At 34.0% G+C, this 21922-nt stretch overlaps 1 protein-coding gene across 2 annotated transcripts; it reads right to left on the reverse strand.

Annotated features, from left to right (window-relative positions):
* Window positions 1–16419, reverse strand: LOC143448507 (serine/threonine-protein kinase B-raf-like). Of its 2 annotated transcripts, XM_076948284.1 has the most exons (19): window positions 13045–16419; window positions 11763–11864; window positions 7555–7750; window positions 7344–7456; window positions 7082–7191; window positions 6803–6920; window positions 6366–6523; window positions 5682–5751; window positions 5496–5597; window positions 4976–5000; window positions 4392–4541; window positions 3473–3567; window positions 3136–3338; window positions 2045–2221; window positions 1837–1883; window positions 1613–1740; window positions 1395–1517; window positions 1148–1282; window positions 1–1007 (listed from the first exon to the last, which is right to left on the reverse strand). In XM_076948284.1, the coding sequence occupies exons 1-19, from the start codon at window positions 13129–13131 to the stop codon at window positions 852–854; spliced, it is 2295 nt and encodes a 764-aa protein (XP_076804399.1). In that variant the 5' UTR covers window positions 13132–16419; the 3' UTR covers window positions 1–851. The 2 variants fall into 2 exon arrangements, with proteins under 2 accessions (XP_076804399.1, XP_076804400.1); XM_076948285.1 differs by lacking the exon at window positions 4392–4541 and having other exon boundaries at window positions 13045–16356.
* Window positions 16420–21922: the final 5503 nt, after the last annotated feature.

Genomic DNA, 21922 nt, shown 5'->3' on the forward strand with positions numbered 1-21922 from the left:
TTCCAAGAAGCAAACACTTGTACAGTTTTTATTGTAGCAAAACGTAGCAATGATCTATATTTCAACAATTAGTAACAACGCTTACGTCATCAAAACCGGCAAATAGCACATAACAGAAGAAACACGAGCAGTATGTGCAATCTGTAGCACTACCGCGTATTATACCAAGAAAATTTGGGAAGTATTTATTCTATTCGCTGAAACATTGAGCACAGTTTAGATAAAAATTTTCAATAACAAATCACAACCTCATACGTACATTGCTTTGATACCTTTACAATGTCCGACAAAATATAAGCAAAACTATTATGTTATTGCACGCAAACCATCTTGGACGCTACCAACTCACGTAAATTTAACTAGGAGTGCTTCAAAAATCGTTCACAATTACGCAATACCTCTGTTTTACTCCCTAAGAAGCATTGAGCAAATTAACATGTTGTGATCGAATATTGAACGATCTTGCACTAGAAAAGTCTGTGTATCGTAACCACAGTAACCAATCGGCGTAAAAAATACAACGCAACATACGTTTTAACATGATAAGCATGAATGTTAAGCGCATTTGTAAATATTAAAGTGTACTAAGATAAAACACTACAAACGAAATTTCAAGGTAACAAGGCGTAATAAGTACGAAACCTTGTAACATATAGCTTTACGCAGGACCTGGTCGCGTGGTTATAGTGGAGATCGAAGCAAGGGATTTCTTACAGACACAATTGACACTGATAAGAGAGAATTGTAGAAAAACATCTGTAAACAGAAATTCACTTGATAATAAAATGTAGCCGCTTAACCGAAGAGGGGCAGCGCAAATAAAATCTAACTACAAAGTTCCGATTGACACACTAGCTAATAAATGTAAATGAATTTTGTGTCATTGGAGTCTTTGGTACAAAGTAATCTTCAACATTAGTTCCAGATCTGTTAATAAACCCTGGGTCGGATTGACTTCTGCAAATGCGGGGCAGTGCGCGATAGATGTCGTCCAACTCGTTCCATATCTGCAAGCAGGAAGGTCATGGTGAAAAGTTTACAATCGCCACTTGAACGTTAAGAATTTAATACTTGTTTCATAAGTCTTATCCTTTTAGATTTAGATAAGGTAAAGGTTGAAACTGATACTTGTATGTGTACGTGATACCTCAGGGAAAAGAGGGCGTTCGTCCCGGTTCTTCTTTATGCAATTGAGAATCAACTTCCTGCAAGCACGGGGAGTGTCCAATCGCAGGAAGTCCATGTTTGGTGTGAGGAAACCCCGGCCAACTTGGAAGAGAATCTTGAAAAGTAAAAGCTTTTTTATCGAACAGAGAAACATTTGTTTATGATAATGCCTTGCGTAAAATAGTTGTCAATACCAATACCAAGGTTTGAAGAGAAAATTCACTCACCATATCCCTGTTCCCAATGTGGCTGTAAGGCAGGGTACTGCTGGTTAATTCATATATTACAACACCAAAGGCGTACACGTCTGATTGGAATGTGTATGGGTTACCGTCTTGCATTCGAATCACCTGCAAAAACGTTAATGCAAGCCGTTGTAAACAATATAACCTTTACTCAAATGTACGTATAAAATTTTCTCGTTCATCACAAGCTAGAAGCATACCTCGGGAGCCATCCAAAGTATGGACCCTGTTGGTTGCATAAGCTGTTCAGACCCGGACCAACGCGATTTGACAGTTGCTAGGCCGAAGTCACCAATTTTAACTGTATAATCTTCTAGTAAAAATATATCTACAGCCGCAGTTAAATAAATAGCAAATAACAGAAATGATAAATGAATTAAATAATATAGCTACAAAAGAGGTAAATACAGTCAGTAAAGGATACTATTGGATTTCATATCACGATGGATGATGTTTTTGGCATGGAGATACCTACAACAGCGCAAATTAAAGCCCATATAACTCACACATTTACCAATATGTGAAAAAAAAGCTTCGTACAAAAAATTAAAAAAATATAGACGCTGATATGAATATAAACAATCTTGACTGGTATACGTAATCAATTCGTGGTTTTAGTATATCAAACATACTCCATCCCCTGTGCTGTCTGTCGGGCAATTTCGATTGTCTGCAGCATATCAAACTTTGTATCCAGAACGTGAAGATGGCGATATAGACTGGAGCCGTCGCACCATTGTGTCACAATACACAACTGCTTCTTTATTGTATAGCCCATGAAGAGTAGAATGTTGACATGGCGGGTTTTTCTAAACGAAGTCACCATTTCATTGAAAGTATTGCTTTCGTAGGCTATAATTTCAAGTCAAATACAGTATAGGATAGGGGAAAACCTTCCATAACGTTCAGAAATATATCGGCAACACCTTGCATTTATATTTGATAAACGGATTAATAAAGGTGCAAAGGAAAACGTGTAGTTAGCTTTTTGATAGCTACGCTAAAACTACTTAGAGATTGAACTTTGGATCCACGAAATTAAAAATTCTACTTCAGATTGTGTTCACGAAAACCACAAACTAACCAACATAAACAAAGCTACCTTCAGTTAAATTTCATGGTAAAAATAACACCTAGAACCAACATTACAATCTAGAACAATGTTTGATGTCTGATGTAAAACTTTATGTCTTGTTAAAATTGCCCATGGTTATCTCAGGATGCTTGCCTAAAAAGTTCCAATGAAAAGGTATTTCTTTTGCGCGTTATCGTTATCAATAGCTATTATCACTGTGCATAAATCAATGCATAGCTAATGTATAATGTGAATGCAGGTACAAATACATGAGAAACAAAAGAAATAATGGCCTAAAGCTATTGGAAAATGCAGCTTCATTTTTAGGCATAGTGGAGTGGAAGCAACAATCTATGCTGACGTTTGTAAAAATTTCTTATGAAGTAATTCACACAAAAAAGGCAACAGGTCTGTTTTCATTGAAATTTTGATGCAATGCTTACCAAATTCAAGGGAGTAAAAATTAGCTTAATGGCGTCAAGGGCAATGAAATCAGTCAAGTGTGAGTTTAATTCAACTTATTTCATAGTCTTTTATAAGAACTGTTTATAACATAGAGCAGATATTGCAGAGGAGCGATCCAATAACTTTTAACTAACTTTCCACATGTTTTGAATAGAATAGTTGAGCAAGGAAAATAGACAATACCTTAACACAGCCACTTCGTTTTTGAACTCTTGAAGTTGTGATGGAGTTGGATTGGATACATTCAACACCTTGACAGCAACAATACCATGCCACCGACATCTATACACTATTCCATATGATCCTGATCCAATCTTTTCTCCCCATTCGATTTCATCTTCTGGAACCTCCCAGTCTTCATTTGAATCTCGTCTGGATGAGTGTACCTGGATAAAAATTTTGCTTTAATGTAATTTTGCTAAAAAGATCCTTCTCTAAAAATTTCTCTTAAGGTATCATGGTGTTCATGACTAGTACAACAAAACAAAAATGTAAAACCCATCAAAACATGTTCGCTTACCCTAGCCCGATGGGATGATGGCCTATATTCAACCATTGGAGCAGGAAGACTTGCTACAGTGGAGTTTGGCATAACTGCTGCATTTTGCTGAAATCCTGAAGTACACAATAAGATGTCATATAGGTGTAATCTGGCCACAAATGACAGCAGAAAATATACATAATTATAAGATTATGGCAGCACTTATAAATAACTATTAATAAAGCACATGCTCACAAATGATATAAAATATAAATCAGTAAATGAACTAAGATAGTAAAGATTGCCATTCAACAACATAAACAGAGTAAAATGCACAATAACTTTATATAATTACCTTTAAGATAGAAAATAAAAATGTGTTTAATTCATATTTGTTACAACAAATAATATTATTCGCAATCCATTGTAAGCATATTATAATATTCTAATAGTAAGTTGATAATTGTTACGAAAAGTTAATACTGCTAGTGAAAAATGTTCAACATCTTAGCATCACTTAAAAATGCCTATGAAGTTACAGTTTACAATGTATCCCAGACAATATTAGTACCAATAAATAAACTTAAAACAACATAGGGATGTCAAATTTAAGTAAAAAGCGCACAGACAAAAAATACCATATTTTACCATAACAGAAATGAATTAAAGGTGCCAAAGACAATGTAAAACAATGTCCTGGTTAATGGAAAATTACCAATTTATTAGAAGGCAAATTATTATTTTCGTTATCTTTCTACAAGAAAGCAGATATCAGCATAAAACGTCTAGAAGTTAAAATTGGCAACATAGGACTTCTACAGCAATGCAATCAACCAAACATTAACAAAGAAAATATATGAGTTAACCACATCGCTTTATCAGGCTAGTCAATGATTGCAGAATTAATATACTTTCATTGGGAATTAAGAAAGATTATTTTCATCAAGTATCGTGCTACCTCCAACTTTGCGTGATGAGCGTTTCGCACCAACACTCAGTCCAGCTTTATTAACAAGCTCTAAAGAGCCAGTGCGAATCAAAACACACAGCGAGTCATCTTGTTTAACTTTTTCTTGAACATATGCAACACTCTTTGCAGGTTGCCCCTCTGATGAAAGTTTTATTAAACATATTAAATGCTCTTGTGTCACTATTCATAATTATGACAGCTAGTGTGGTTTAAAGGCATTGTGCAACTTTTGTGGCGAAGGCTTCAATAAAAACTACCTATCATATGGATGATGATTTTGTTTCAATAATATTTTCATGTCAAATCATGCATATCAAACGAGTGTTATGAAACTTTTGCAAACAAATCCCATTGTACCCAATTAATACTGCATTATTCATGTTTAAAAACAAAACGCTAGCTTTAAAAAGTGTATATTTTGTGTGAGATCGTGTATACCATCTGCATAGCTCTCATTAGCTGTTTATTGTTTTTGGGCCACAGTGTGGACTATAATTTATAGCCTTTACAGACAAACCCATCCAACAGCATTTACAACACAACTTAACAGGTTCACTGTAAATGTAGCTTACCATGACCAGATCCATAATTGTAGTCCTGCACAAAACAAAAATAACAGTTAAAAATGTTATGCTTAGTTGAATTCTTCCCACATAAAATAATGTAGTGTGCGTAAGACATCATGTATTGTTATAATATACTTGCATGTAATTATAACAGTGTTTCTTGAAGCATAACATTATTTTACATTAATATAACATATATAATTAGTGCATAATTCATAACATACAAAATATAAAACAACATAAATATAACAAACAAAATTTCTATATGATGTACAAAACATAACATTATCAGGATATATTTTTAATTCTTTTAATATCTTCAAAAAAAGAACACACATACATTCAAAAACATAAGAAATCATTTACATTTACTGAATGGAAAGATATCCAGTAATTTTAATCATAGAGTTGATCTTAAAAACAACTGGAATGAATGCTTGGAAATTTCACGAAAACCAGATAAAATCATTTTAAAAATCTAAGATAGCGTCAAAGCAATTAAGTTTAGAAAAACATCTTGTTTTACCCCTGGCCTTGCAGAAGTTTCATGCGGTGTAATGGTGTGAATAATAAGGCTGGGTTGTGATGTAGATCGTGGACGATACAGTGGTTGGAATTGGTCACCATTCTAATGAAGTAAGAAACGCTTAAAAATCCAGGTTAAATACCACTAGTTCAGTGGAAAATTGACCAAGCAACAGAAATAGCTTACCCCTGACGACCACTGTTCAGTGGGAGTGATTGGGGAATCTGGAGACGGTGTCTGTGGACGAATTTTCTCCCTAAAATTTCAATAATCCATTCTTAAGTTTTAAAACAGTCAAACAAAACCAAGCAATACACTGATTTCTGCATGTCACAAGTTCTGAAAATGCCATGACAGTAATTCAGCAATTGTAGCCACAAATGCCATGTAAGCTTAATTGCTCCACTTACCAACCTCCAAAAATACCCAATAAGGTAAACTGAGCAATTACTTGCATAAATAATCAAATACAGCCAGCAAAGGTATGTGTGGCTTTACTAAGTATAGCGCACTGCTTGTATAAAAATAACCTTGCCTGCAGGATTAATGGTCTGCATTTATCATTTGCCTTGCGAGTTATTTAAAGATAAATTTTTTAAACATGGTTACCTTATCTGTTTACATGTATTATAAACATTTTCTAGCCACACTGCATTGCCCAGCAGATTTTAAGCATCCGTAAGTTCATCTAAAATTACGCAACCACAACATTACATCAACATATTTCAGGAGTTAAGCATCTCAAGCTCCAACTTTGAGTACAAATTGACACAAAGCAAAGCTTGTTTTTTTTTGAACAATTAAATAATAATTGCAGTTGTCATTTCTTCAAGAAGCAATTGATACAAAGTAATTATTTGCAAAACTTACTCTAAAATCATCATCTGTCCACGTGTAATGCAGAAGTCTGGGACCTCATGAACACACTTTTGGTGCAATTTAAAACCACACATTTTACATGTAACACCTTGGAAAAGAATCTTTGTACATCGATCACAGTATGTCAATGAAAAGTACGTTTTCCGAACCTGCAAAAAATTTATCTGAAAACAGCATAATTAACACAGATATAGTGGAAGCTCATTTACCTTGAGGCTGAAGGACCCACTAAGTTACTTCCAGTTATCATAAGTTGGTATGACTAGTATTAGTATGTTGCTATTTTGCAATGACCTGTTAAGTTACTTTGACTTATCTGAAAGTTTGAGTTAAGCAAGGTTTAGTAAAAGAGCTTCCACTTTCCACTGTATACATCACGCTAAAAGTTACAACTTGTAGTGTGGCACTGACATTGATGATAATCTTACAAAATTGTGGTTAGCTTGCAAAATTCGAGTGGATTTATTGAAGGTTTTGTTCTCAGTCCTCAGTTCTAATTCGACACCAGCAAGTTCACCAGAATCAATGTTCCAGTCCACCTGTTCACTGAGCATGAAAAAAAATAACTAACCTCAATACTTTTTATATACTAGTTTAGTATGCCTATTCCTTCGGTACGATTCCATAAACACAATAAGAGAGTAAGTACCGGTAGTACATCTTTAACATGTTCTTATTCTACATGATCTACAGCAGGAAAAACTTACTCAGTACCAAATTTGTACACACTACATTGGTCGGCCTTATCACGCAAACTCTTCAATCTAGCAGAGGTGAAAACAACAGGTTTCAGAAGTTTTCCTGGCACAGCACTGACCTAGCAATCATAGTAAATATCAAAATAGATTTAACCTAACAAGTAATTTGAATATACGACAATGCAAAACTAAACAAATTTACAATCACAACTTAACTTATAAACTAACATGCGACAAACTCTGCTTGACCTGTAACCAAAATAACGCTTACTGTAGTTTTCCCGTTAGGCAAATATATACGAATCCAGCCAATAGGTTTGTCACTGCCTCCTTTTGCTGTTGCTATACTTGTTTGGTTGGGTGAATGAGGAGAATCTGTAGCACCTGAGGACAAACATGACCATGTCATGTTAAACTTAAGTTGTTTTATTTGTAAAACCTGTGACAGCGTTAAGTAAAACAAAACAAGCATTTAAATTTACTAGGACGTTGTCCATTTGATTGACTTGACAAAGGCGTTGGAAAGAACATTTGATTGTGAGAATTTATCATTTTTGCACGAGTAGATGGAGTGGGTTCCGGTAAATGGCGTTCATCTTGCTCTTGCTCCAAAATGTCATTTAAATCCTCCAGCTGTTTTTGATGCTCTGCCAATCGATCAGTCATTTCACGATATTCCTGTTTTCAAACAATCCAGCAATATTACTTACATACCTCACTGAATAAACTTATCAATAGACAATATCTATGCATCAGAATCATCAGTTCTTTATTGTGTTGTATTTTTGATGAAAAGTTTCAGCTACCAATGAGCCAGTAAAATGCAAAGACGGCTGTAGAAGCTTTTGTGTAACTATGGACTGAATAACAAATGAATTTTTCTCATCATTTTGGTGAAATCTTAAATTTGTTCAAATAAAACCCCACTTAGTATGATGAGACTTCGGATATCACAACAAATTTTTCTTTTTCTGGAAAACATTTTTATTCACTCCATTCACTGCTTAATTGCATTTGGATGCTACTTAGTTTCATGGATGTCACCATTCAATCTTGATTTTGCTTTTTCTGCATGTGTGCTGCATGTTTCTTGCATATGCGCCATGTGACAGTTGGGGTCACAACACAGCCGATTATTTTTTCTTCTCAGGAAGTAGTTATTAATAGTTTTGCGTTTTTAGCATAAAATATGCAGTTAAAATGCAAATGAACAAATTATGTTTTGTTCCTGAGGCAACCATGTCAAGTGGCTTCTACTGTATGTATGTACAAATTAAGCCACATAATTTTACCCGAGTTGAACTGGTACACATAGCACAAGTTATTCATGGTTTATATGATGTAAACATAATTCGTTTGTAAAGTTTATATTTATTTCAGCATCTTCATACACCTCAACTCAAGCAAATTCCAATAATTCAAACAAGGACCATAAACTAGCTGATGCTGTAAACATATGATGCATATGCAGTAAGCAATGTGTTAAACATTTAGCCCTCGTGCCTTAAACGACCCCTGTTTTTCAGAACACTTGAGCGGGTTGCTAACAAATTTGTTCATAAAAAATGGTATCATTGGTATTGACTTAAACGCATTCAGAAATGCTAAATTACTTCAAGAGTTAAAAAAAAGCTATTTTTGCGAATCTCTGGTGTGACGTAACAAGTCCTAATACTAATCACTTCTATGTAACACAGCGAAATGCAACATGAGCATTGAACAAAAACAAGATAATCATGCACAAAAATTCATTATTGAAAGTGCCAACAAAACCAAAACTTCCAAAGGCCTTTTTGTAGGAAATTTAATGTTCGTATATATTTGAGGTAAGTTATACCATATATTTAGCAAAAATTAACTGTAAAAAAACAAAAAATACAGTACAATTTGCCTAAATCACCATCTTAAGGGGAGTAAAAAAACTGGCAACTAAGTCAAACAATACATTAACGTGGTCAACACAAACTTGGAAGTTTCACAACGAACTGTAAAAGAAGGGTAAAATGACAAATGTTGCCATGTTGCCATAAACGCCCATTGTGGTGCAGAACAGAATTGTATTACAACTTACATTACTAGCTAAACAGGCGGTTAGGCAACACAACTACAGTTAATCGTAGCAGTTTAAAAGTTTGTAATGAAATTTGTAAACTTCAGGACATCTGGCTAACTTAGGCGAACTATTCCACTCATGATTAGAAAAAACAAATAGACGAAGACAAGTTAGTCGAATTTGATAATACAGAAAACAATTGGATCTCAATTGGATTATAAAGCTGGACACGAGTGTAATGTGCTGCTTGTAATGTGACATAATTATTAAAAATTAATGACCAAACGCTGATTTGCAAAACAAAATCCTTGACTTTCAGTAAGAAAAGTCGACTCTAGTTTAGCTTAGCTAGGAAAATATATCATCATTTTTAACAAAGTCGAAAAATTTATAAGTATTATTGTATTCAAGTTTGGCATTGTAAGTATAATTTATGTTGGCCGAAATTTTCCACAAAGGCGATATTCGGCAAATCTATTCGGGTTTGGTTTCGTATTGGCACATCCCTAGTATTTTAGAGCGGGAATGCTGATCTCAATTATGTTTTGAAAACCTTTGCAACTTCCGTCTCTGGTCCACTCTTGCTTGTAGAAATTTCTCTCTTTGTTGAGGATTTTTAGTTAATATATTTGGGTTGGTTAGCCTGTCATTAGCTTCACTTCTCTTTCTGCAGCATCAATCAAAAATTTCACCAGGCAAACAGAAGACCACCTAGGCTAGACGAACTGATTTGAAAGAGCCTCATTCTTCCACTACTTTGCCTAGCCATTCATGCATCAGACTTGGGTAATAAAAAATAAACCATAAATCTTGCCCAATAAATTCTGCACATGTTGTGATATACCTTATTCTTTTTGTTGTGGCAGGTATTCTTCAACTGAATTTATTCAGCTGTTGCAAAGAAAAGAGCTGTCTAGCTGTCTTTTGTTCAATGCCATCTATAAAAAAGTCTCTGAGATTTGAAAAAAACTTGCATATTTTGCTCTCAGGCACTAGTTGTTGCACAGTTTTTGAAAGCAAAAGTCACCATTACCTAAAAACACATTATTATACTATATTGTGTGGTCAGGTTGAGTTTGTGACAAAAGCGATAATTATTTTCTTATAAGCCTGTGTTCTTGCGTTTATCGTGTGCTGCGTATAGAACTTTTCAGCATTATGAAATCAGCAAATAGGGTTTTAGAACTATACACTTGGGATGAACAAAATCCAAAATCTGGTATACTGGCTATAAAATGTGCAATTCTTGTTGAAGTAAAATCCTACTTTTATAACTAAATACGACAAAAAAATGCTTAAAAAGATGTTTACTGATGTCACATTTAAAGGAAGAGTATTAAACAAAAAATGTTTTAGATTTGTCACAGCGCTACAAATCCAAGTTGCTCAACATTTTCGGTTTGGAGTAATTTCTAAATTTAGCAATTTTTTAAGTAAAAACTTTGGGGCTCTTGAGCGGGGTCAAAAAGTTAAAATTTTCAAAAATTTTTCTTTACAAATTCAGTTTTGGTTAATACAGAATGAGATTAGTCTATTTAACTTGAAGTTTTTAAACATGACCTGAATATGAAGAACCCTACAGTTCATTCAACAGCATATACTTTACAAATATTAAGCAAAAACAACGTATTGTTAATTGTTAAACAACAAAAAATGTGTTGCATTTGTCTTGAAATATATCAAATGCTACATTCCCAGAGGTGGGCAATCAGTACTTGGAAAGTATTGTCGGTAGCGGTACCAGTACTTGGCAAAAAATGTACCGACGGTTCCGGTATTCAGTACTATTTATAAAAAGGAATTCGGTACTTTGCCGGTACTGGAACTTTTTGAACAGCAAATCCTGTTGCAAGTACAATTTTTGTCGATATTATGACCCCACTAAAGATCACTTCAGGTCAAAAAATATACAAACTCACTCTTTGCGACTTTATTAGACATTTGCATATGAAAAAAGAACGAAAAGCACTAAAATTGGCATTAAGTTTTAATTAAAACAAAGTTGTAAAAACATACTTCTCAAAACCTTGAAGTAATCATTTTAAAAGTACAAGTACCAGGACCGATTTATATTTCTTGAAAAAAGTAATTTGGTACAGGGATTCAGTACTTTTTCCTGGAAGTTTGACACTGACAGTACCATTTTTGATACTGAAAAAAGTAAGCGGTACAGTAATTTGGCACTATAGTACCGCAGTACTACCCCTCTCAGTATATTCCTATATATGACAAGCAGTATCACATAATATGCTGGAGACACAAACAAGCTATAAAGTTATTTATAAACAGCTCTACTGAAAATGTGCCACTGTTTTCTGGATATGCTTTTAAAATCTCCTGAGAACATCTTTCTTTAAAGATATTAAATAGCATGATCATTAAACACCAAAGTTTTGAACAAAGAGCCAAGGCAATACATACAATATACGCAAAAATACTAGGTAGTTTTAATTAATATGATTTTGTATTCAAACATGTGACAAAAGTGACAAACTTACAATGTACACTATAATTAGTATATATCCTATCTTTGAAAACCATAACTTAACAATTGGATATAAGCAAGCAATCCATGAAGATCATTCCATAACTTTACTTTTAAATACTGGTAACTTAAAACATACATGTGTATGTTACCTCTAGATAAATGGACGGAGGGTTGCTCTTTCCACCAAATTCTTGATTAAGTCTTGTGATGGATGCTTTAGTAAGATTGATAATTTGCTCAAGATTGCATATCTAAAAATATTTTACAATTAATAATTAGTCGGGATGTACCAAACTGTTTTATTTGTTTTCGGTCCAAAACCGAATTTTCAGGAAAAGGAACCAAATTATTTTGGCCAAATCATGCAATGAACTATTGCAAGCATTCGTATCGTAAAAGTAACCAAAACATTGCCAATACACCGCAGTTTACATAATTAAGGAAATATGGTATGCTTAGTTGCAATTTGCAACAGTAAGGTACGTAAAAGACATACTTAGATTTCCTGTTATAACATGCAACAGCAATTACATTCGCTATTGTTATAGTTTTCCTGTAATGAAGGAACTTTCAAGCAGATTTTTAGAAGTATATATATCTTATTCGATTTTTGGTTGGTCTGAATTTGAGCATTTTCACCTAATGTCGAAATGTCTGTGCACCTCTTATAACTATATGAAATCACTAAATGACACTTACATCATATGTTACAAATTATTTGTGTAAGCTGCAGTTGAACAAAATAAATATGCTCTTTAGACAAGAGTGAGTAATGCTACAATAACTGAGAAACCACAGTTGGGAATGTTTCAATATTTGTTACAATTGCATATTAGTTTAAAACAATTTAGCAGTTATCAAATCAAATGCCTAAATTTAACAGTTGTTTATAACTTGTTACTAACTATTGTACAGATTATTATTATTATGTATTGTATAAAAAGGAATTTTAGATTCATTTCTTCAGTCCTCACAGAAATCTGCAATATTTTTTATCGGCAAATAAAGAAAAAAATGGGTTTAACTTAGTCCTGAAACAATAGAGCAGACTACTTAGAAACACAATGTCTTCAATATTATTAAAGCAAAACTTGTAATAACTAAGTTCTGGTTTTATTGTTGGCCATTTTGGTACAGCCCTGCACACGCATCTTGCCATATAAATTAATCTATTTGCAAATTGTTCACTCCATTTTTTCATGTCAGTTATGCAACATGATAGTGACAATCGGATATTATAACCAAAATGGTCTGGCCACAAGGTGGTCATACTAAGCAGAGTCTACTGTAAATGTTTTAATGAAGCAATAGGAAGAGAATTTACTCCACAACAATTGCAATCTACAGGTCACCAACAAAACACTATGCGTATAACATTACATACAAAATTAATAGCAAATTGCTATCATAATAAGAGAAAGTCTCACTTACATCTTCCTCCAATTTCTTCTTGTGAGTTCTTCTCTGCTCCATTCCATACCTATTATCACCCTGTGTTCGAGCTGCGAGAGCAGCCATTTTAGTAGTACCTTAGTTGTTTCACAAATGTTGCATTTACAAACCAACAAAGAAACTAAGATTTAAGGAATACCTGGGGATATGCAATATTGGCCAATTTAACCACTGGTATATACAGTAGCCTTTTAATATTGGTAATATTATGAGTTATGAAACCAATCAACATCAGGGCGGTGAATAATTTCATCACTAAATTTACTAAAAATGTCTGAATACTTCAATCAGAAGTTTTTGTCTTAGCATGACTCCATTCAATGATGGCCATAAACCAATATTTATATATACTTTTTGGTCAAGCGAGAATCTAAATCCTTAAATCAAAATTAGTATGGGTGCCCAATCGCTCATCAATAGTGTACATTCATCAATACCACAAAACTAGTTCTTTGTGAAAATCTTGCAGAAATAACCACATGATAAGGTAGTTTTTGTACATTGGAGGTAGCTTTTTTGTGCATACATCCCTTTCAAAGCTTGAAATTTTTACAAAAAGGACAAACACTATCAAACTAATGCTACTATGCTTCTTGAATACAAAATTGAGCAGCTGATATCTTTTCGTGAGGAATACTCTTTCAAATAAGAGAATATGAAAGCAGTGACATGGCAGCTTAGATTCTGGGTATATGTGCACAAAATATTAGGCTGCGCATTTTGTTTTCAACAACTCAAACAGTAACAAGATAAGTATTAATCTGTATGAAGTATATCTGTATGATCTATATTTTATCCAGCAAGTCTTCCTTTGGGGAAAGGCAAGGTAAGTTGCCATATGGTATATTTCAATCAATTCAATCATTTTATTTTTCGTCAAAAGTGTGGTGGGGCTGAAAAATCAAACTAGTTGCTACTAGCATGTGCCAATGAATGGGAAAAAGTGATAAAGCCGAAAAGGCTTAAAACATGCTAAAAAATAATTAAGGTAATAATTGCTGGTAACAACTAGCACGGCCACTAAACCCATAATTACTTAAATCCACAAAACATAAGTCGAAAAAAAGCAATATTAAGCAGACGAGCAGGTGTTGTGTTCAAGCAACATATGATTAAAAATCACTTTAATGCTGTACATCAGTGGATGGGAAAAGAAAACCCACTGTAAAAAAAACCTCATATCGGGCAGTAGCCCGGCTTCTGGTGGCCGTAACACTAATGAAGTGCGTTGTTGATGAGCCTAAGTTTGTACAGCACATGAATGATAATTAATCTTGGTGATAATATTGCTGCTCGTTGCAACATGGAATTTTCTCTGGTACATCAAGAATGATGTATGGAGAAAGATGCCAATGCAGACCAACAAACGGTGGAGTTGAAAGGAAACCTCTCTTGTTATGAACCTGAAGACTCAAGTGTTGCTGGTGGTGACTTCTCAGTCCAGTAACTGGCTCCAGTCATTAACCTTGGAAATATGTAAAAGCAGTCTGCAGTAATTGAAGTAAGTATACAAAATAGTTATGAATTGAGTGTTGAACAAATTTACAAGTTACTTAATAAATAAACAGATTGACATATAATTTTCTTAGTCTGAACAAAGTTTTCCAGCACCATCATCTTATCAAAGTGCTGTATCAAAACTTGTCATGCGCATGCGGGATGCTTACTGACATGTTTAAAGTTTGGCAACAACAAATTTGGTGACAGGTGGTTGGGAAAAGCATTAACTATTTTCAAGTTGAAAAAAGAGTGTATTAAAAATTCTGTAAAACCTACACATCAACAGAGGAAAACAAATGGAAAAGTTAGTAGTATGTATATGACAGTGCTCGGTGCTGAAGTGCAGATTTACACAGTGCATATTTATACAAATAAGAAACAAAAATAGTACAAAACATTGTCACGTTCAGTCATGCAAGTGTGATGATAAAGTAAAATATTTTTTTTAATTTTTTATAAAAAATTGTCTTATTTTCTAGAAGTTTCAAATAATTAGGCTGAGAATTCCAAATTTTTATTCCCATATATCGAATGGTTTGTTGAGTTAAGAATATACTGTAGAAGTGAAGGCAATAATTGTTTCAATTCCTTAGCAAATTTCATATCTCAATGAATTTATTCAGAAAAAATTTGAAAATAATGAAGGAGGCAATTGATGTTTGGCTTTGAACATGATGGTGCATATTTCACTATCAAATAAGCTATTTATAGATAGAAAATTGGAGTCCTTCAAGGGATTTGAATAAACTCTGGTTTTATAATGACATATTAGCTCAGCATGCTAGTTGTATATTTTCTGAATATGTTTCACATCAAATTGGTGGCCATGCTTCCAAACTGGGATACAGTAATGTGAATGACTTTCTACGAAAGTGTGATATTAAGGCATCTGTGCGGCTTTCTATTTAAATAAGGTTTAATTTTCCAGGTCATTGCTAAGCTAGTTCTTTACGTAGTAAATAATTCATATGTGGCTTCCAAGATAGACTTTTAATCAAATTTATTCCTAAGATCATGATTTCCTTAACCTCTTGAGTTGTAAATCATTAGCGGTTTAGTACGATCATAACTTGTTGAAGAGGTTGAATAGATCATATACTGTATTTTGTTAAAGTCTATATTCAAAGATAATTTGTTAGGTGAGAACCAGTTGGATATGTGTTTCAAGTCATTATTTGCTTGAGTTATTATATTTTTACAGTGGCATATAACATGGTTTGAAATCATTTATAACTTTATTCTTTGAGAAGATGTTTACATAAACACTGAAACTAGTTCAATAATCGTTTTAAAATTCTTTATGACCACGTTCTTCACTGTACAAAACTACAACGATCAGCATCAAAATTTTCGCTCCACACAAAAATGGCTATAGTGGAAAGTATGGCAGCTGTACCTTCAACATTATTCCTAGACTGTGCTTGGTACATCAAAATAGCAACTTAAGGGAAAAAAGCGATTTTTAAAGAAGTGACATTTACTTTTGTTCTCCCATATTCATCATTCTTAAGCAAAACTGTCTCGTTTTTGTTAGATATCACACCTTTCAGCAGAAAATAAGGGCTACAGGATTTTGTGTTTAGGCAAGTGTTCATTGCAGAATGCAAAATGCACGTAGGGAACCCAAATTTTAGACGTCTTGCAAAGCATACTCAAATTCTGGCCGACCTGCACTGCAAAATCTCATGGAAAGTGCAATACTTTCTAGCCTAAGTCAATAGCAAAAAATTAATGATACAAAAGTTACTATACACATTTCAGGTCTAGTACAGAAGTGCACAACCGCGTGATACATTTCTTACTAGGCCTAGACCTCTGTTATCCAAATTGTGACATCATTTGGTTGTGCACTTCTGCACTAGATCCCACATTTCGTTCTACACCGTAAAGTACTTGCACATAACCTGTATAACATATGTTACAATGATATGTACAATGCGCCAGTCTATATACAGCAATATGTAAAAGCCTATAAAATTAGTTATTTTAATCTAACTATTACCGAACAACAATGATGTTACTTACTTTTTGCTTTCCCTATAATATTACTTTGTGCTAGCCTAAATGTAGTCTACTTCTAGCCTGGCTCAAACCCAAGGTTACGCCAGCTGTACTCTTCCAGCTCAATTATTCGGTGTGAGATGGCATCTACTGATTGTGGCGTCTAAATAAACACGTCAATCAAGTGTGAAAATAAAAAAGGTAGAAAATATCAAAATAATATATTGAAATTAACAAAATATGTCTCAATCCAAGTTAAGCTAAAAGAAACGTTGTTTACATAAACTAACACCCAATTTTACTCGTAATGATTGCGAGTAGGATGAAACAAAATAAAATCTACGTAAAACAAGTTCCAATAAAACGTATATAAATATTTTTATTCCACTAACATTCTACTTTGTAGATATGTAAAAGTTTTTCATATTACTAGCACTTTACTCATACTCAAGCGATTTGGTTAGGTCTTAGGACTTTCAATTCGGCCTATTTTTTATTTATTTATTTGCAAATCATATTCATTGTCCCGCCTCCATAAAAGAAGTCGAGTCAACTTTCTTGAAGGAAGTTGTGACGGAAAAAATAAACCTTTAGCTTGGAAAATTGTATATTTCTCCAAAAAATTACTTCGCTGAAAGAAAGTATAATTTTAATCAACCAGAATAATTTTAGCGTTATGATATAACCAGTTTAACAACGCCAAATGGGACGTCAAAAACGTTTTTAAAGCTAGAATCATTGACCTGACTTGACTCGAGTCTCAGTTTAAATAACCTCAACTTGACTCGAGTCGGAAAAAAAATTATTTGTTTACAACTAAGATATAGGAAAAGAAATTAAGTTTTCAATAGCACGCAAGAACTATAGAATTAGTTTCTTTTAGTCGATTATTTTAATGAAAAAACACTTTTGTCTTATAACCACCTCTTCAAATTATACGACACCCTTGTTCTTATAATTAAAACCTCAAAGGCCTTGTCGCTACAGTGATAAAATAAGTTACAATAACTGGATAAGCTTACTTTCATAATAAGACTTTCCACAAAAATATTCGAGAAAACATAGCATGTTCCCCAACCGGACAGCCAGCATAACCAACTATTTTAAGTAGGCTATAAGGGAAACGAAAATTCTTCACATTAATCTGAAGTTATTTAACAGTTGAAATCCAGATGTGCGTATTCATGCTCTTATACTACTGTCCATTTCGTTTTTTTCTGCAAAGTGTTTCCCTTGCGAAATACCAAGTAGCCTAATCAGCAAAAAACATTTTAGAGATTGGAGTTGTGTGGTGGTCTTGTAATAAAAGCGCATTTTGCAGCATATAGAAACTGAAATTTTATTTTAGGTATTTTGTACGTAAGCCTACAAGTCAGGCTATTTTTGAGTTTGAGATAACATTTCTGGATGGGTATTCCCCAAGATCCGTTCTTGAATATCAGCCACAAAGTTAAATTTGCATATGAACACAAGCAGCTGTAGGCCTGTCACTTGTTCTGAGTTCGACGTCTTTATCCAATTGCTTTGGTGTAATTAAATAGAAGGCGCATGCATCTTGGTTGCATCAAAGTTGAATGCTTCATTTGATATAGTTATTTGCAGTCCTGATCCTGCAATTTTGTCAGTTATTTTTGGAATAACGTTTCTTTGACGGTTTTCAGCAATCATAATGGTGATTGGTGAGCATTTTCCTGAAGGCGGTAGAAAGCAGAACCAAAGCTCTCAGTCTCTTGGATGGCCGTAGTCCCGCATCAGTTTGTCTTCATGTCTGTCAACAAATATGTCAATAAAAACTAGTAAGCTGAAGTTATTGTCGGCTCGGTAGCAGAGTGGTTCGAGCGTTGGCCTCGCAAAGCAGCTCGTGTTCCGCATCCGATACCCAGTAGCACTCTCGTAGCAATGCACTTGGGTAAGGCAATAACGACACTTTCTCCTGTCCAGTGGACCTGGTGGACAGTTCTAAATTCGGACAATAAAAATTTAAAAAAAAAAAACAAGATAAAAAAATGTGTGACAATTGGAGATTGCACAAATACTAGCTCAGTAACCGGTTGGGACTCGAGCGATGAGGAATCATCGATGTCATCGCCGGGCTTAAGTCGTGCAAAAACTTTCTTCAGATCGTGGAAAAAGATTATTATTATATTCCATACCATTGACATCTGAGAAAATGTTAATCTATAAGAAATTATGAATGTTGTTAAAACATTAGGCCTACAACACTATCTAACATTTCACACATAGACTACTTCTTACAGTTCTGTAGTAAACTGTATAAAAGATAGGCAATATTTTGTATTTCTTACTCATTGTAGATATTTACTGTAAGTCAATATTGTATTCTACTTTTTTGTTTCTAGAATCGTCGTATAGATTATTTCCTTGTTGTTGTGCTTTGATGTAAAATTTACGAACAAATCAATTCCTTCAATTGACAACACCAGCAGGACTTTCAAAAAAAACGTGCATGCCAACTAACTAAAAATGGGCTAACTAAAAATGGAGCAGTAAGGTAAATGAGTGTAACCACATACGAAAAGAAGCTCAACAAAATCAAATTGTCATACAATGAGGTTTAAAAAATTTAACCAACTTATTTGATGAGCCATGAAACCATGTTTTATTCACTGCGGTAAGGTATTTCTCTGATCACTATACGTACTACAGTTTAATACTGTCAAAACCTTCATGATTATAATAAATTAGGGAAAGGCTAGGAGTACAGTGTTTTCATCGTATAAAATGCCAGATAGTTTTTATTCAACTTTTTTCCCTCCAACCTGTACCAATCACAGGATTTAACGTAGATAGTTTTAATCAAACAAACATAAACAAATCGAACAATCACGAAGAAAAATATTTTTGTCAAAAACGTTTGTCCCACTGTGTTCCATAACGAGAAACATGAAAACAGGGCATGGGGTGCACTTGGACATTGTTAAAAATGTTAACAGAGGACAGTTCAAAGTCATATTTGATGCAGGCATTTAGTCGATTTGTGATGTCGTAATTTTGGAGCGATTGCAGAACGTTATTTATATCTTCCTCTATAGTACAGATGCAAAGTCAGGGATGAATGGGAAGGAATTCTTTTAGTTGAACCTTTTCTTAATTTTTTAACCTCAAAATCGCCTTCTTCATCTTTTCCATAGCTTACCAACGAATTAATGTTAATCTATGTCATCATGTGAACATCCTATATTTCCTAAAATTACTACTTTACCTCTTTCAAGCGATATCTGCACATTGATTTCATCACATTAATCCTTTTCCAGCAAGGCAGGATGAGGTTAGTTTAAATTAAATGATTCAAATAAATATACATAGGCGACAAACTATTAAAGACATCGAAAGCTGAAGAGGTAAACGAAATGTATCATTGAAAGAAATAGGAAAGGACTACCGAGCCGATCATTGAGAATCATCGACATTTGAAAGCGATTTTCGTTTTAGTATCTATCGTAGTTGCAGCGACAAGCGGGTTGCTACAGATCTAAAATATTATAATGAACAATTTACTTTAAATTACAAAGCAAAGAAGTCATTAATTTGAACGATTTAGAGTACAAAGGAACAAATCTGTTAATATGTGATTTTTCAGTTCGAGCAATATTTCTGCCTGGTTTGGATGATTTTGTTTGTTGGACGAATTGTTAATCGATGGGTTGGTTTGTTTTCACGGTTCTATTTTTCACAAACTTCTGAGTGTTGGCGGGCCTATTATTGTAAGTGTCCTTAGTTCTTAAGCCCCATCAGATCCGCTACTGACCTTTGAGAGTTATTTGTACTACGTGTACCGTCTTTAACTCTCTACACTACGCATGAAGTCTCAACGCATCTGGCAACTTTTTTAGCAGAACATGTCTTATACAAGCGCATTCAAAGTAATAGGAGATAATATTATTACAAATAACCATCCTGTATAGAATGCATTTAATTTGATTTCGGAAGTTTATTTATTTCATTTTCCAGATATTAGCTGCTCCCGGAAATGGCTACGGTAAACCGAACATGCAGTATTCGGAATATTGTTGATCATGAAAAGGCGCTGTTCTGAACAACGCTGGGCTTCTCCATTTTAGTGAGATTATGCTATATACAGGGTTACCATCGGTCTCAACTCTAAAATAAGGACGACTAGGAAACAAAAGACGAATACCACCTTAAACAGTGCGCAACAGGAGAAAGCAACCAATGTTCCAAAAAAACAAGTCACTATCTGCATGATCTTAATTTTGGTATCTCTTTGGTACAAAATGGTATGCTAAAGGTGTCAAAATGCCCAAAATACGAACCTCTGCCCTAAAAATAAGGACGAAAATAAGGACAATTCTTAGAAAAAAAGGACAAACATATTTTCTAAGACACGGACCTTTAAAATAAGGACAAATCTTAGAAATAAGGACGGTATGGCAACCCTGGCTATATTCCTAGACCGCAAATAGAAACGTAAGGCTATTTATAGCAAATAAAGAAAGCATGTTGACATAAGACAATTAAGCAAATTTTGGGAAAAACAAGTTTAAACAAAAAGACTCAAAATTTTCTACGTGAAGAAACAATTCTCATCATCAGTTGAACGCCCCTTATACGAGTGAACACCTTTTGTGGTCCACAAACACTGCAAAATCTTCATTGTTTAAGCAACTGCTTCAAGGTCAAGCTGAAAACCTAAACACGCAGGCTTGATATCTTTAAAACAAGTTCAGATGCTTCGACTGTCCTTTGTAGACAGCAACTATCAGTTAATATTTAACATCATATATAGAATTTAACCAGGTTCTAAGATATGATATGATATTATCTACTAACAGAGCCTTGAGCAAAGACAGAACTGCATTTTGTTTCAACTTAGACACAGTTAACTAAAAACATTCAGAAACTGATTACACCTTTTTAAATCTAATCATTTTAAGTCTGTTGTTTTTGAACAATATTGTATATTATTTCTGATGACAGAGTGAGCTATTTTTTTCGATCATATATTTGGTGGGCCAAAAGCTACCTTTCGTAATGTTAACGGCTAATGTTCTTAAAGTGATGAGTAGAATAACACGACTCAATAACATGAACGCTTACGCTAATTTCTTGTCTGCAATACGATCATTTGTACGTTGACCTGCAAGGCTATTAGGCTATGCAGTAGGCCCTATTATTTGCATAAAATATTCTTTTTATGAAGTTTTTTTTTTAAAAAAGATTATTTTGCCTTTTTCGCGTACTGATATTTGATTCCACATAAGTTGTCATATTTAATTGCTTATTGCGTTTATCAAAACATCTTGCGCTGACAGCGAAGTTTCGTTGCTTGTGGAGTTCGCATTGGTTTCCTTAAACGCTGCGTTGGGTTTTTTTC

The sequence above is a fragment of the Clavelina lepadiformis genome, chromosome 3 (genome assembly GCF_947623445.1).
Source record: "Clavelina lepadiformis chromosome 3, kaClaLepa1.1, whole genome shotgun sequence".
NCBI classification, from domain to species: domain Eukaryota; kingdom Metazoa; phylum Chordata; class Ascidiacea; order Aplousobranchia; family Clavelinidae; genus Clavelina; species Clavelina lepadiformis.

What these genes read in the sequence shown, in the direction of transcription:
- LOC143448507 (XM_076948284.1), bottom strand. Translation starts at nt 13,131, where the DNA reads ATGGCTGCTCTCGCAGCTCGAACACAGGGTGATAATAGGTATGGAATG. An exon ending in ATCAAATGGACAACGTCCTA is followed by an intron (nt 7,457 to 7,554) that starts GTAAATTTAAAT and finishes GTTTGTCCTCAG; the next exon opens with GTGCTACAGATTCTCCTCAT. An exon ending in AACGAAGTGGCTGTGTTAAG is followed by an intron (nt 2,222 to 3,135) that starts GTATTGTCTATT and finishes GACTTCGTTTAG; the next exon opens with AAAAACCCGCCATGTCAACA.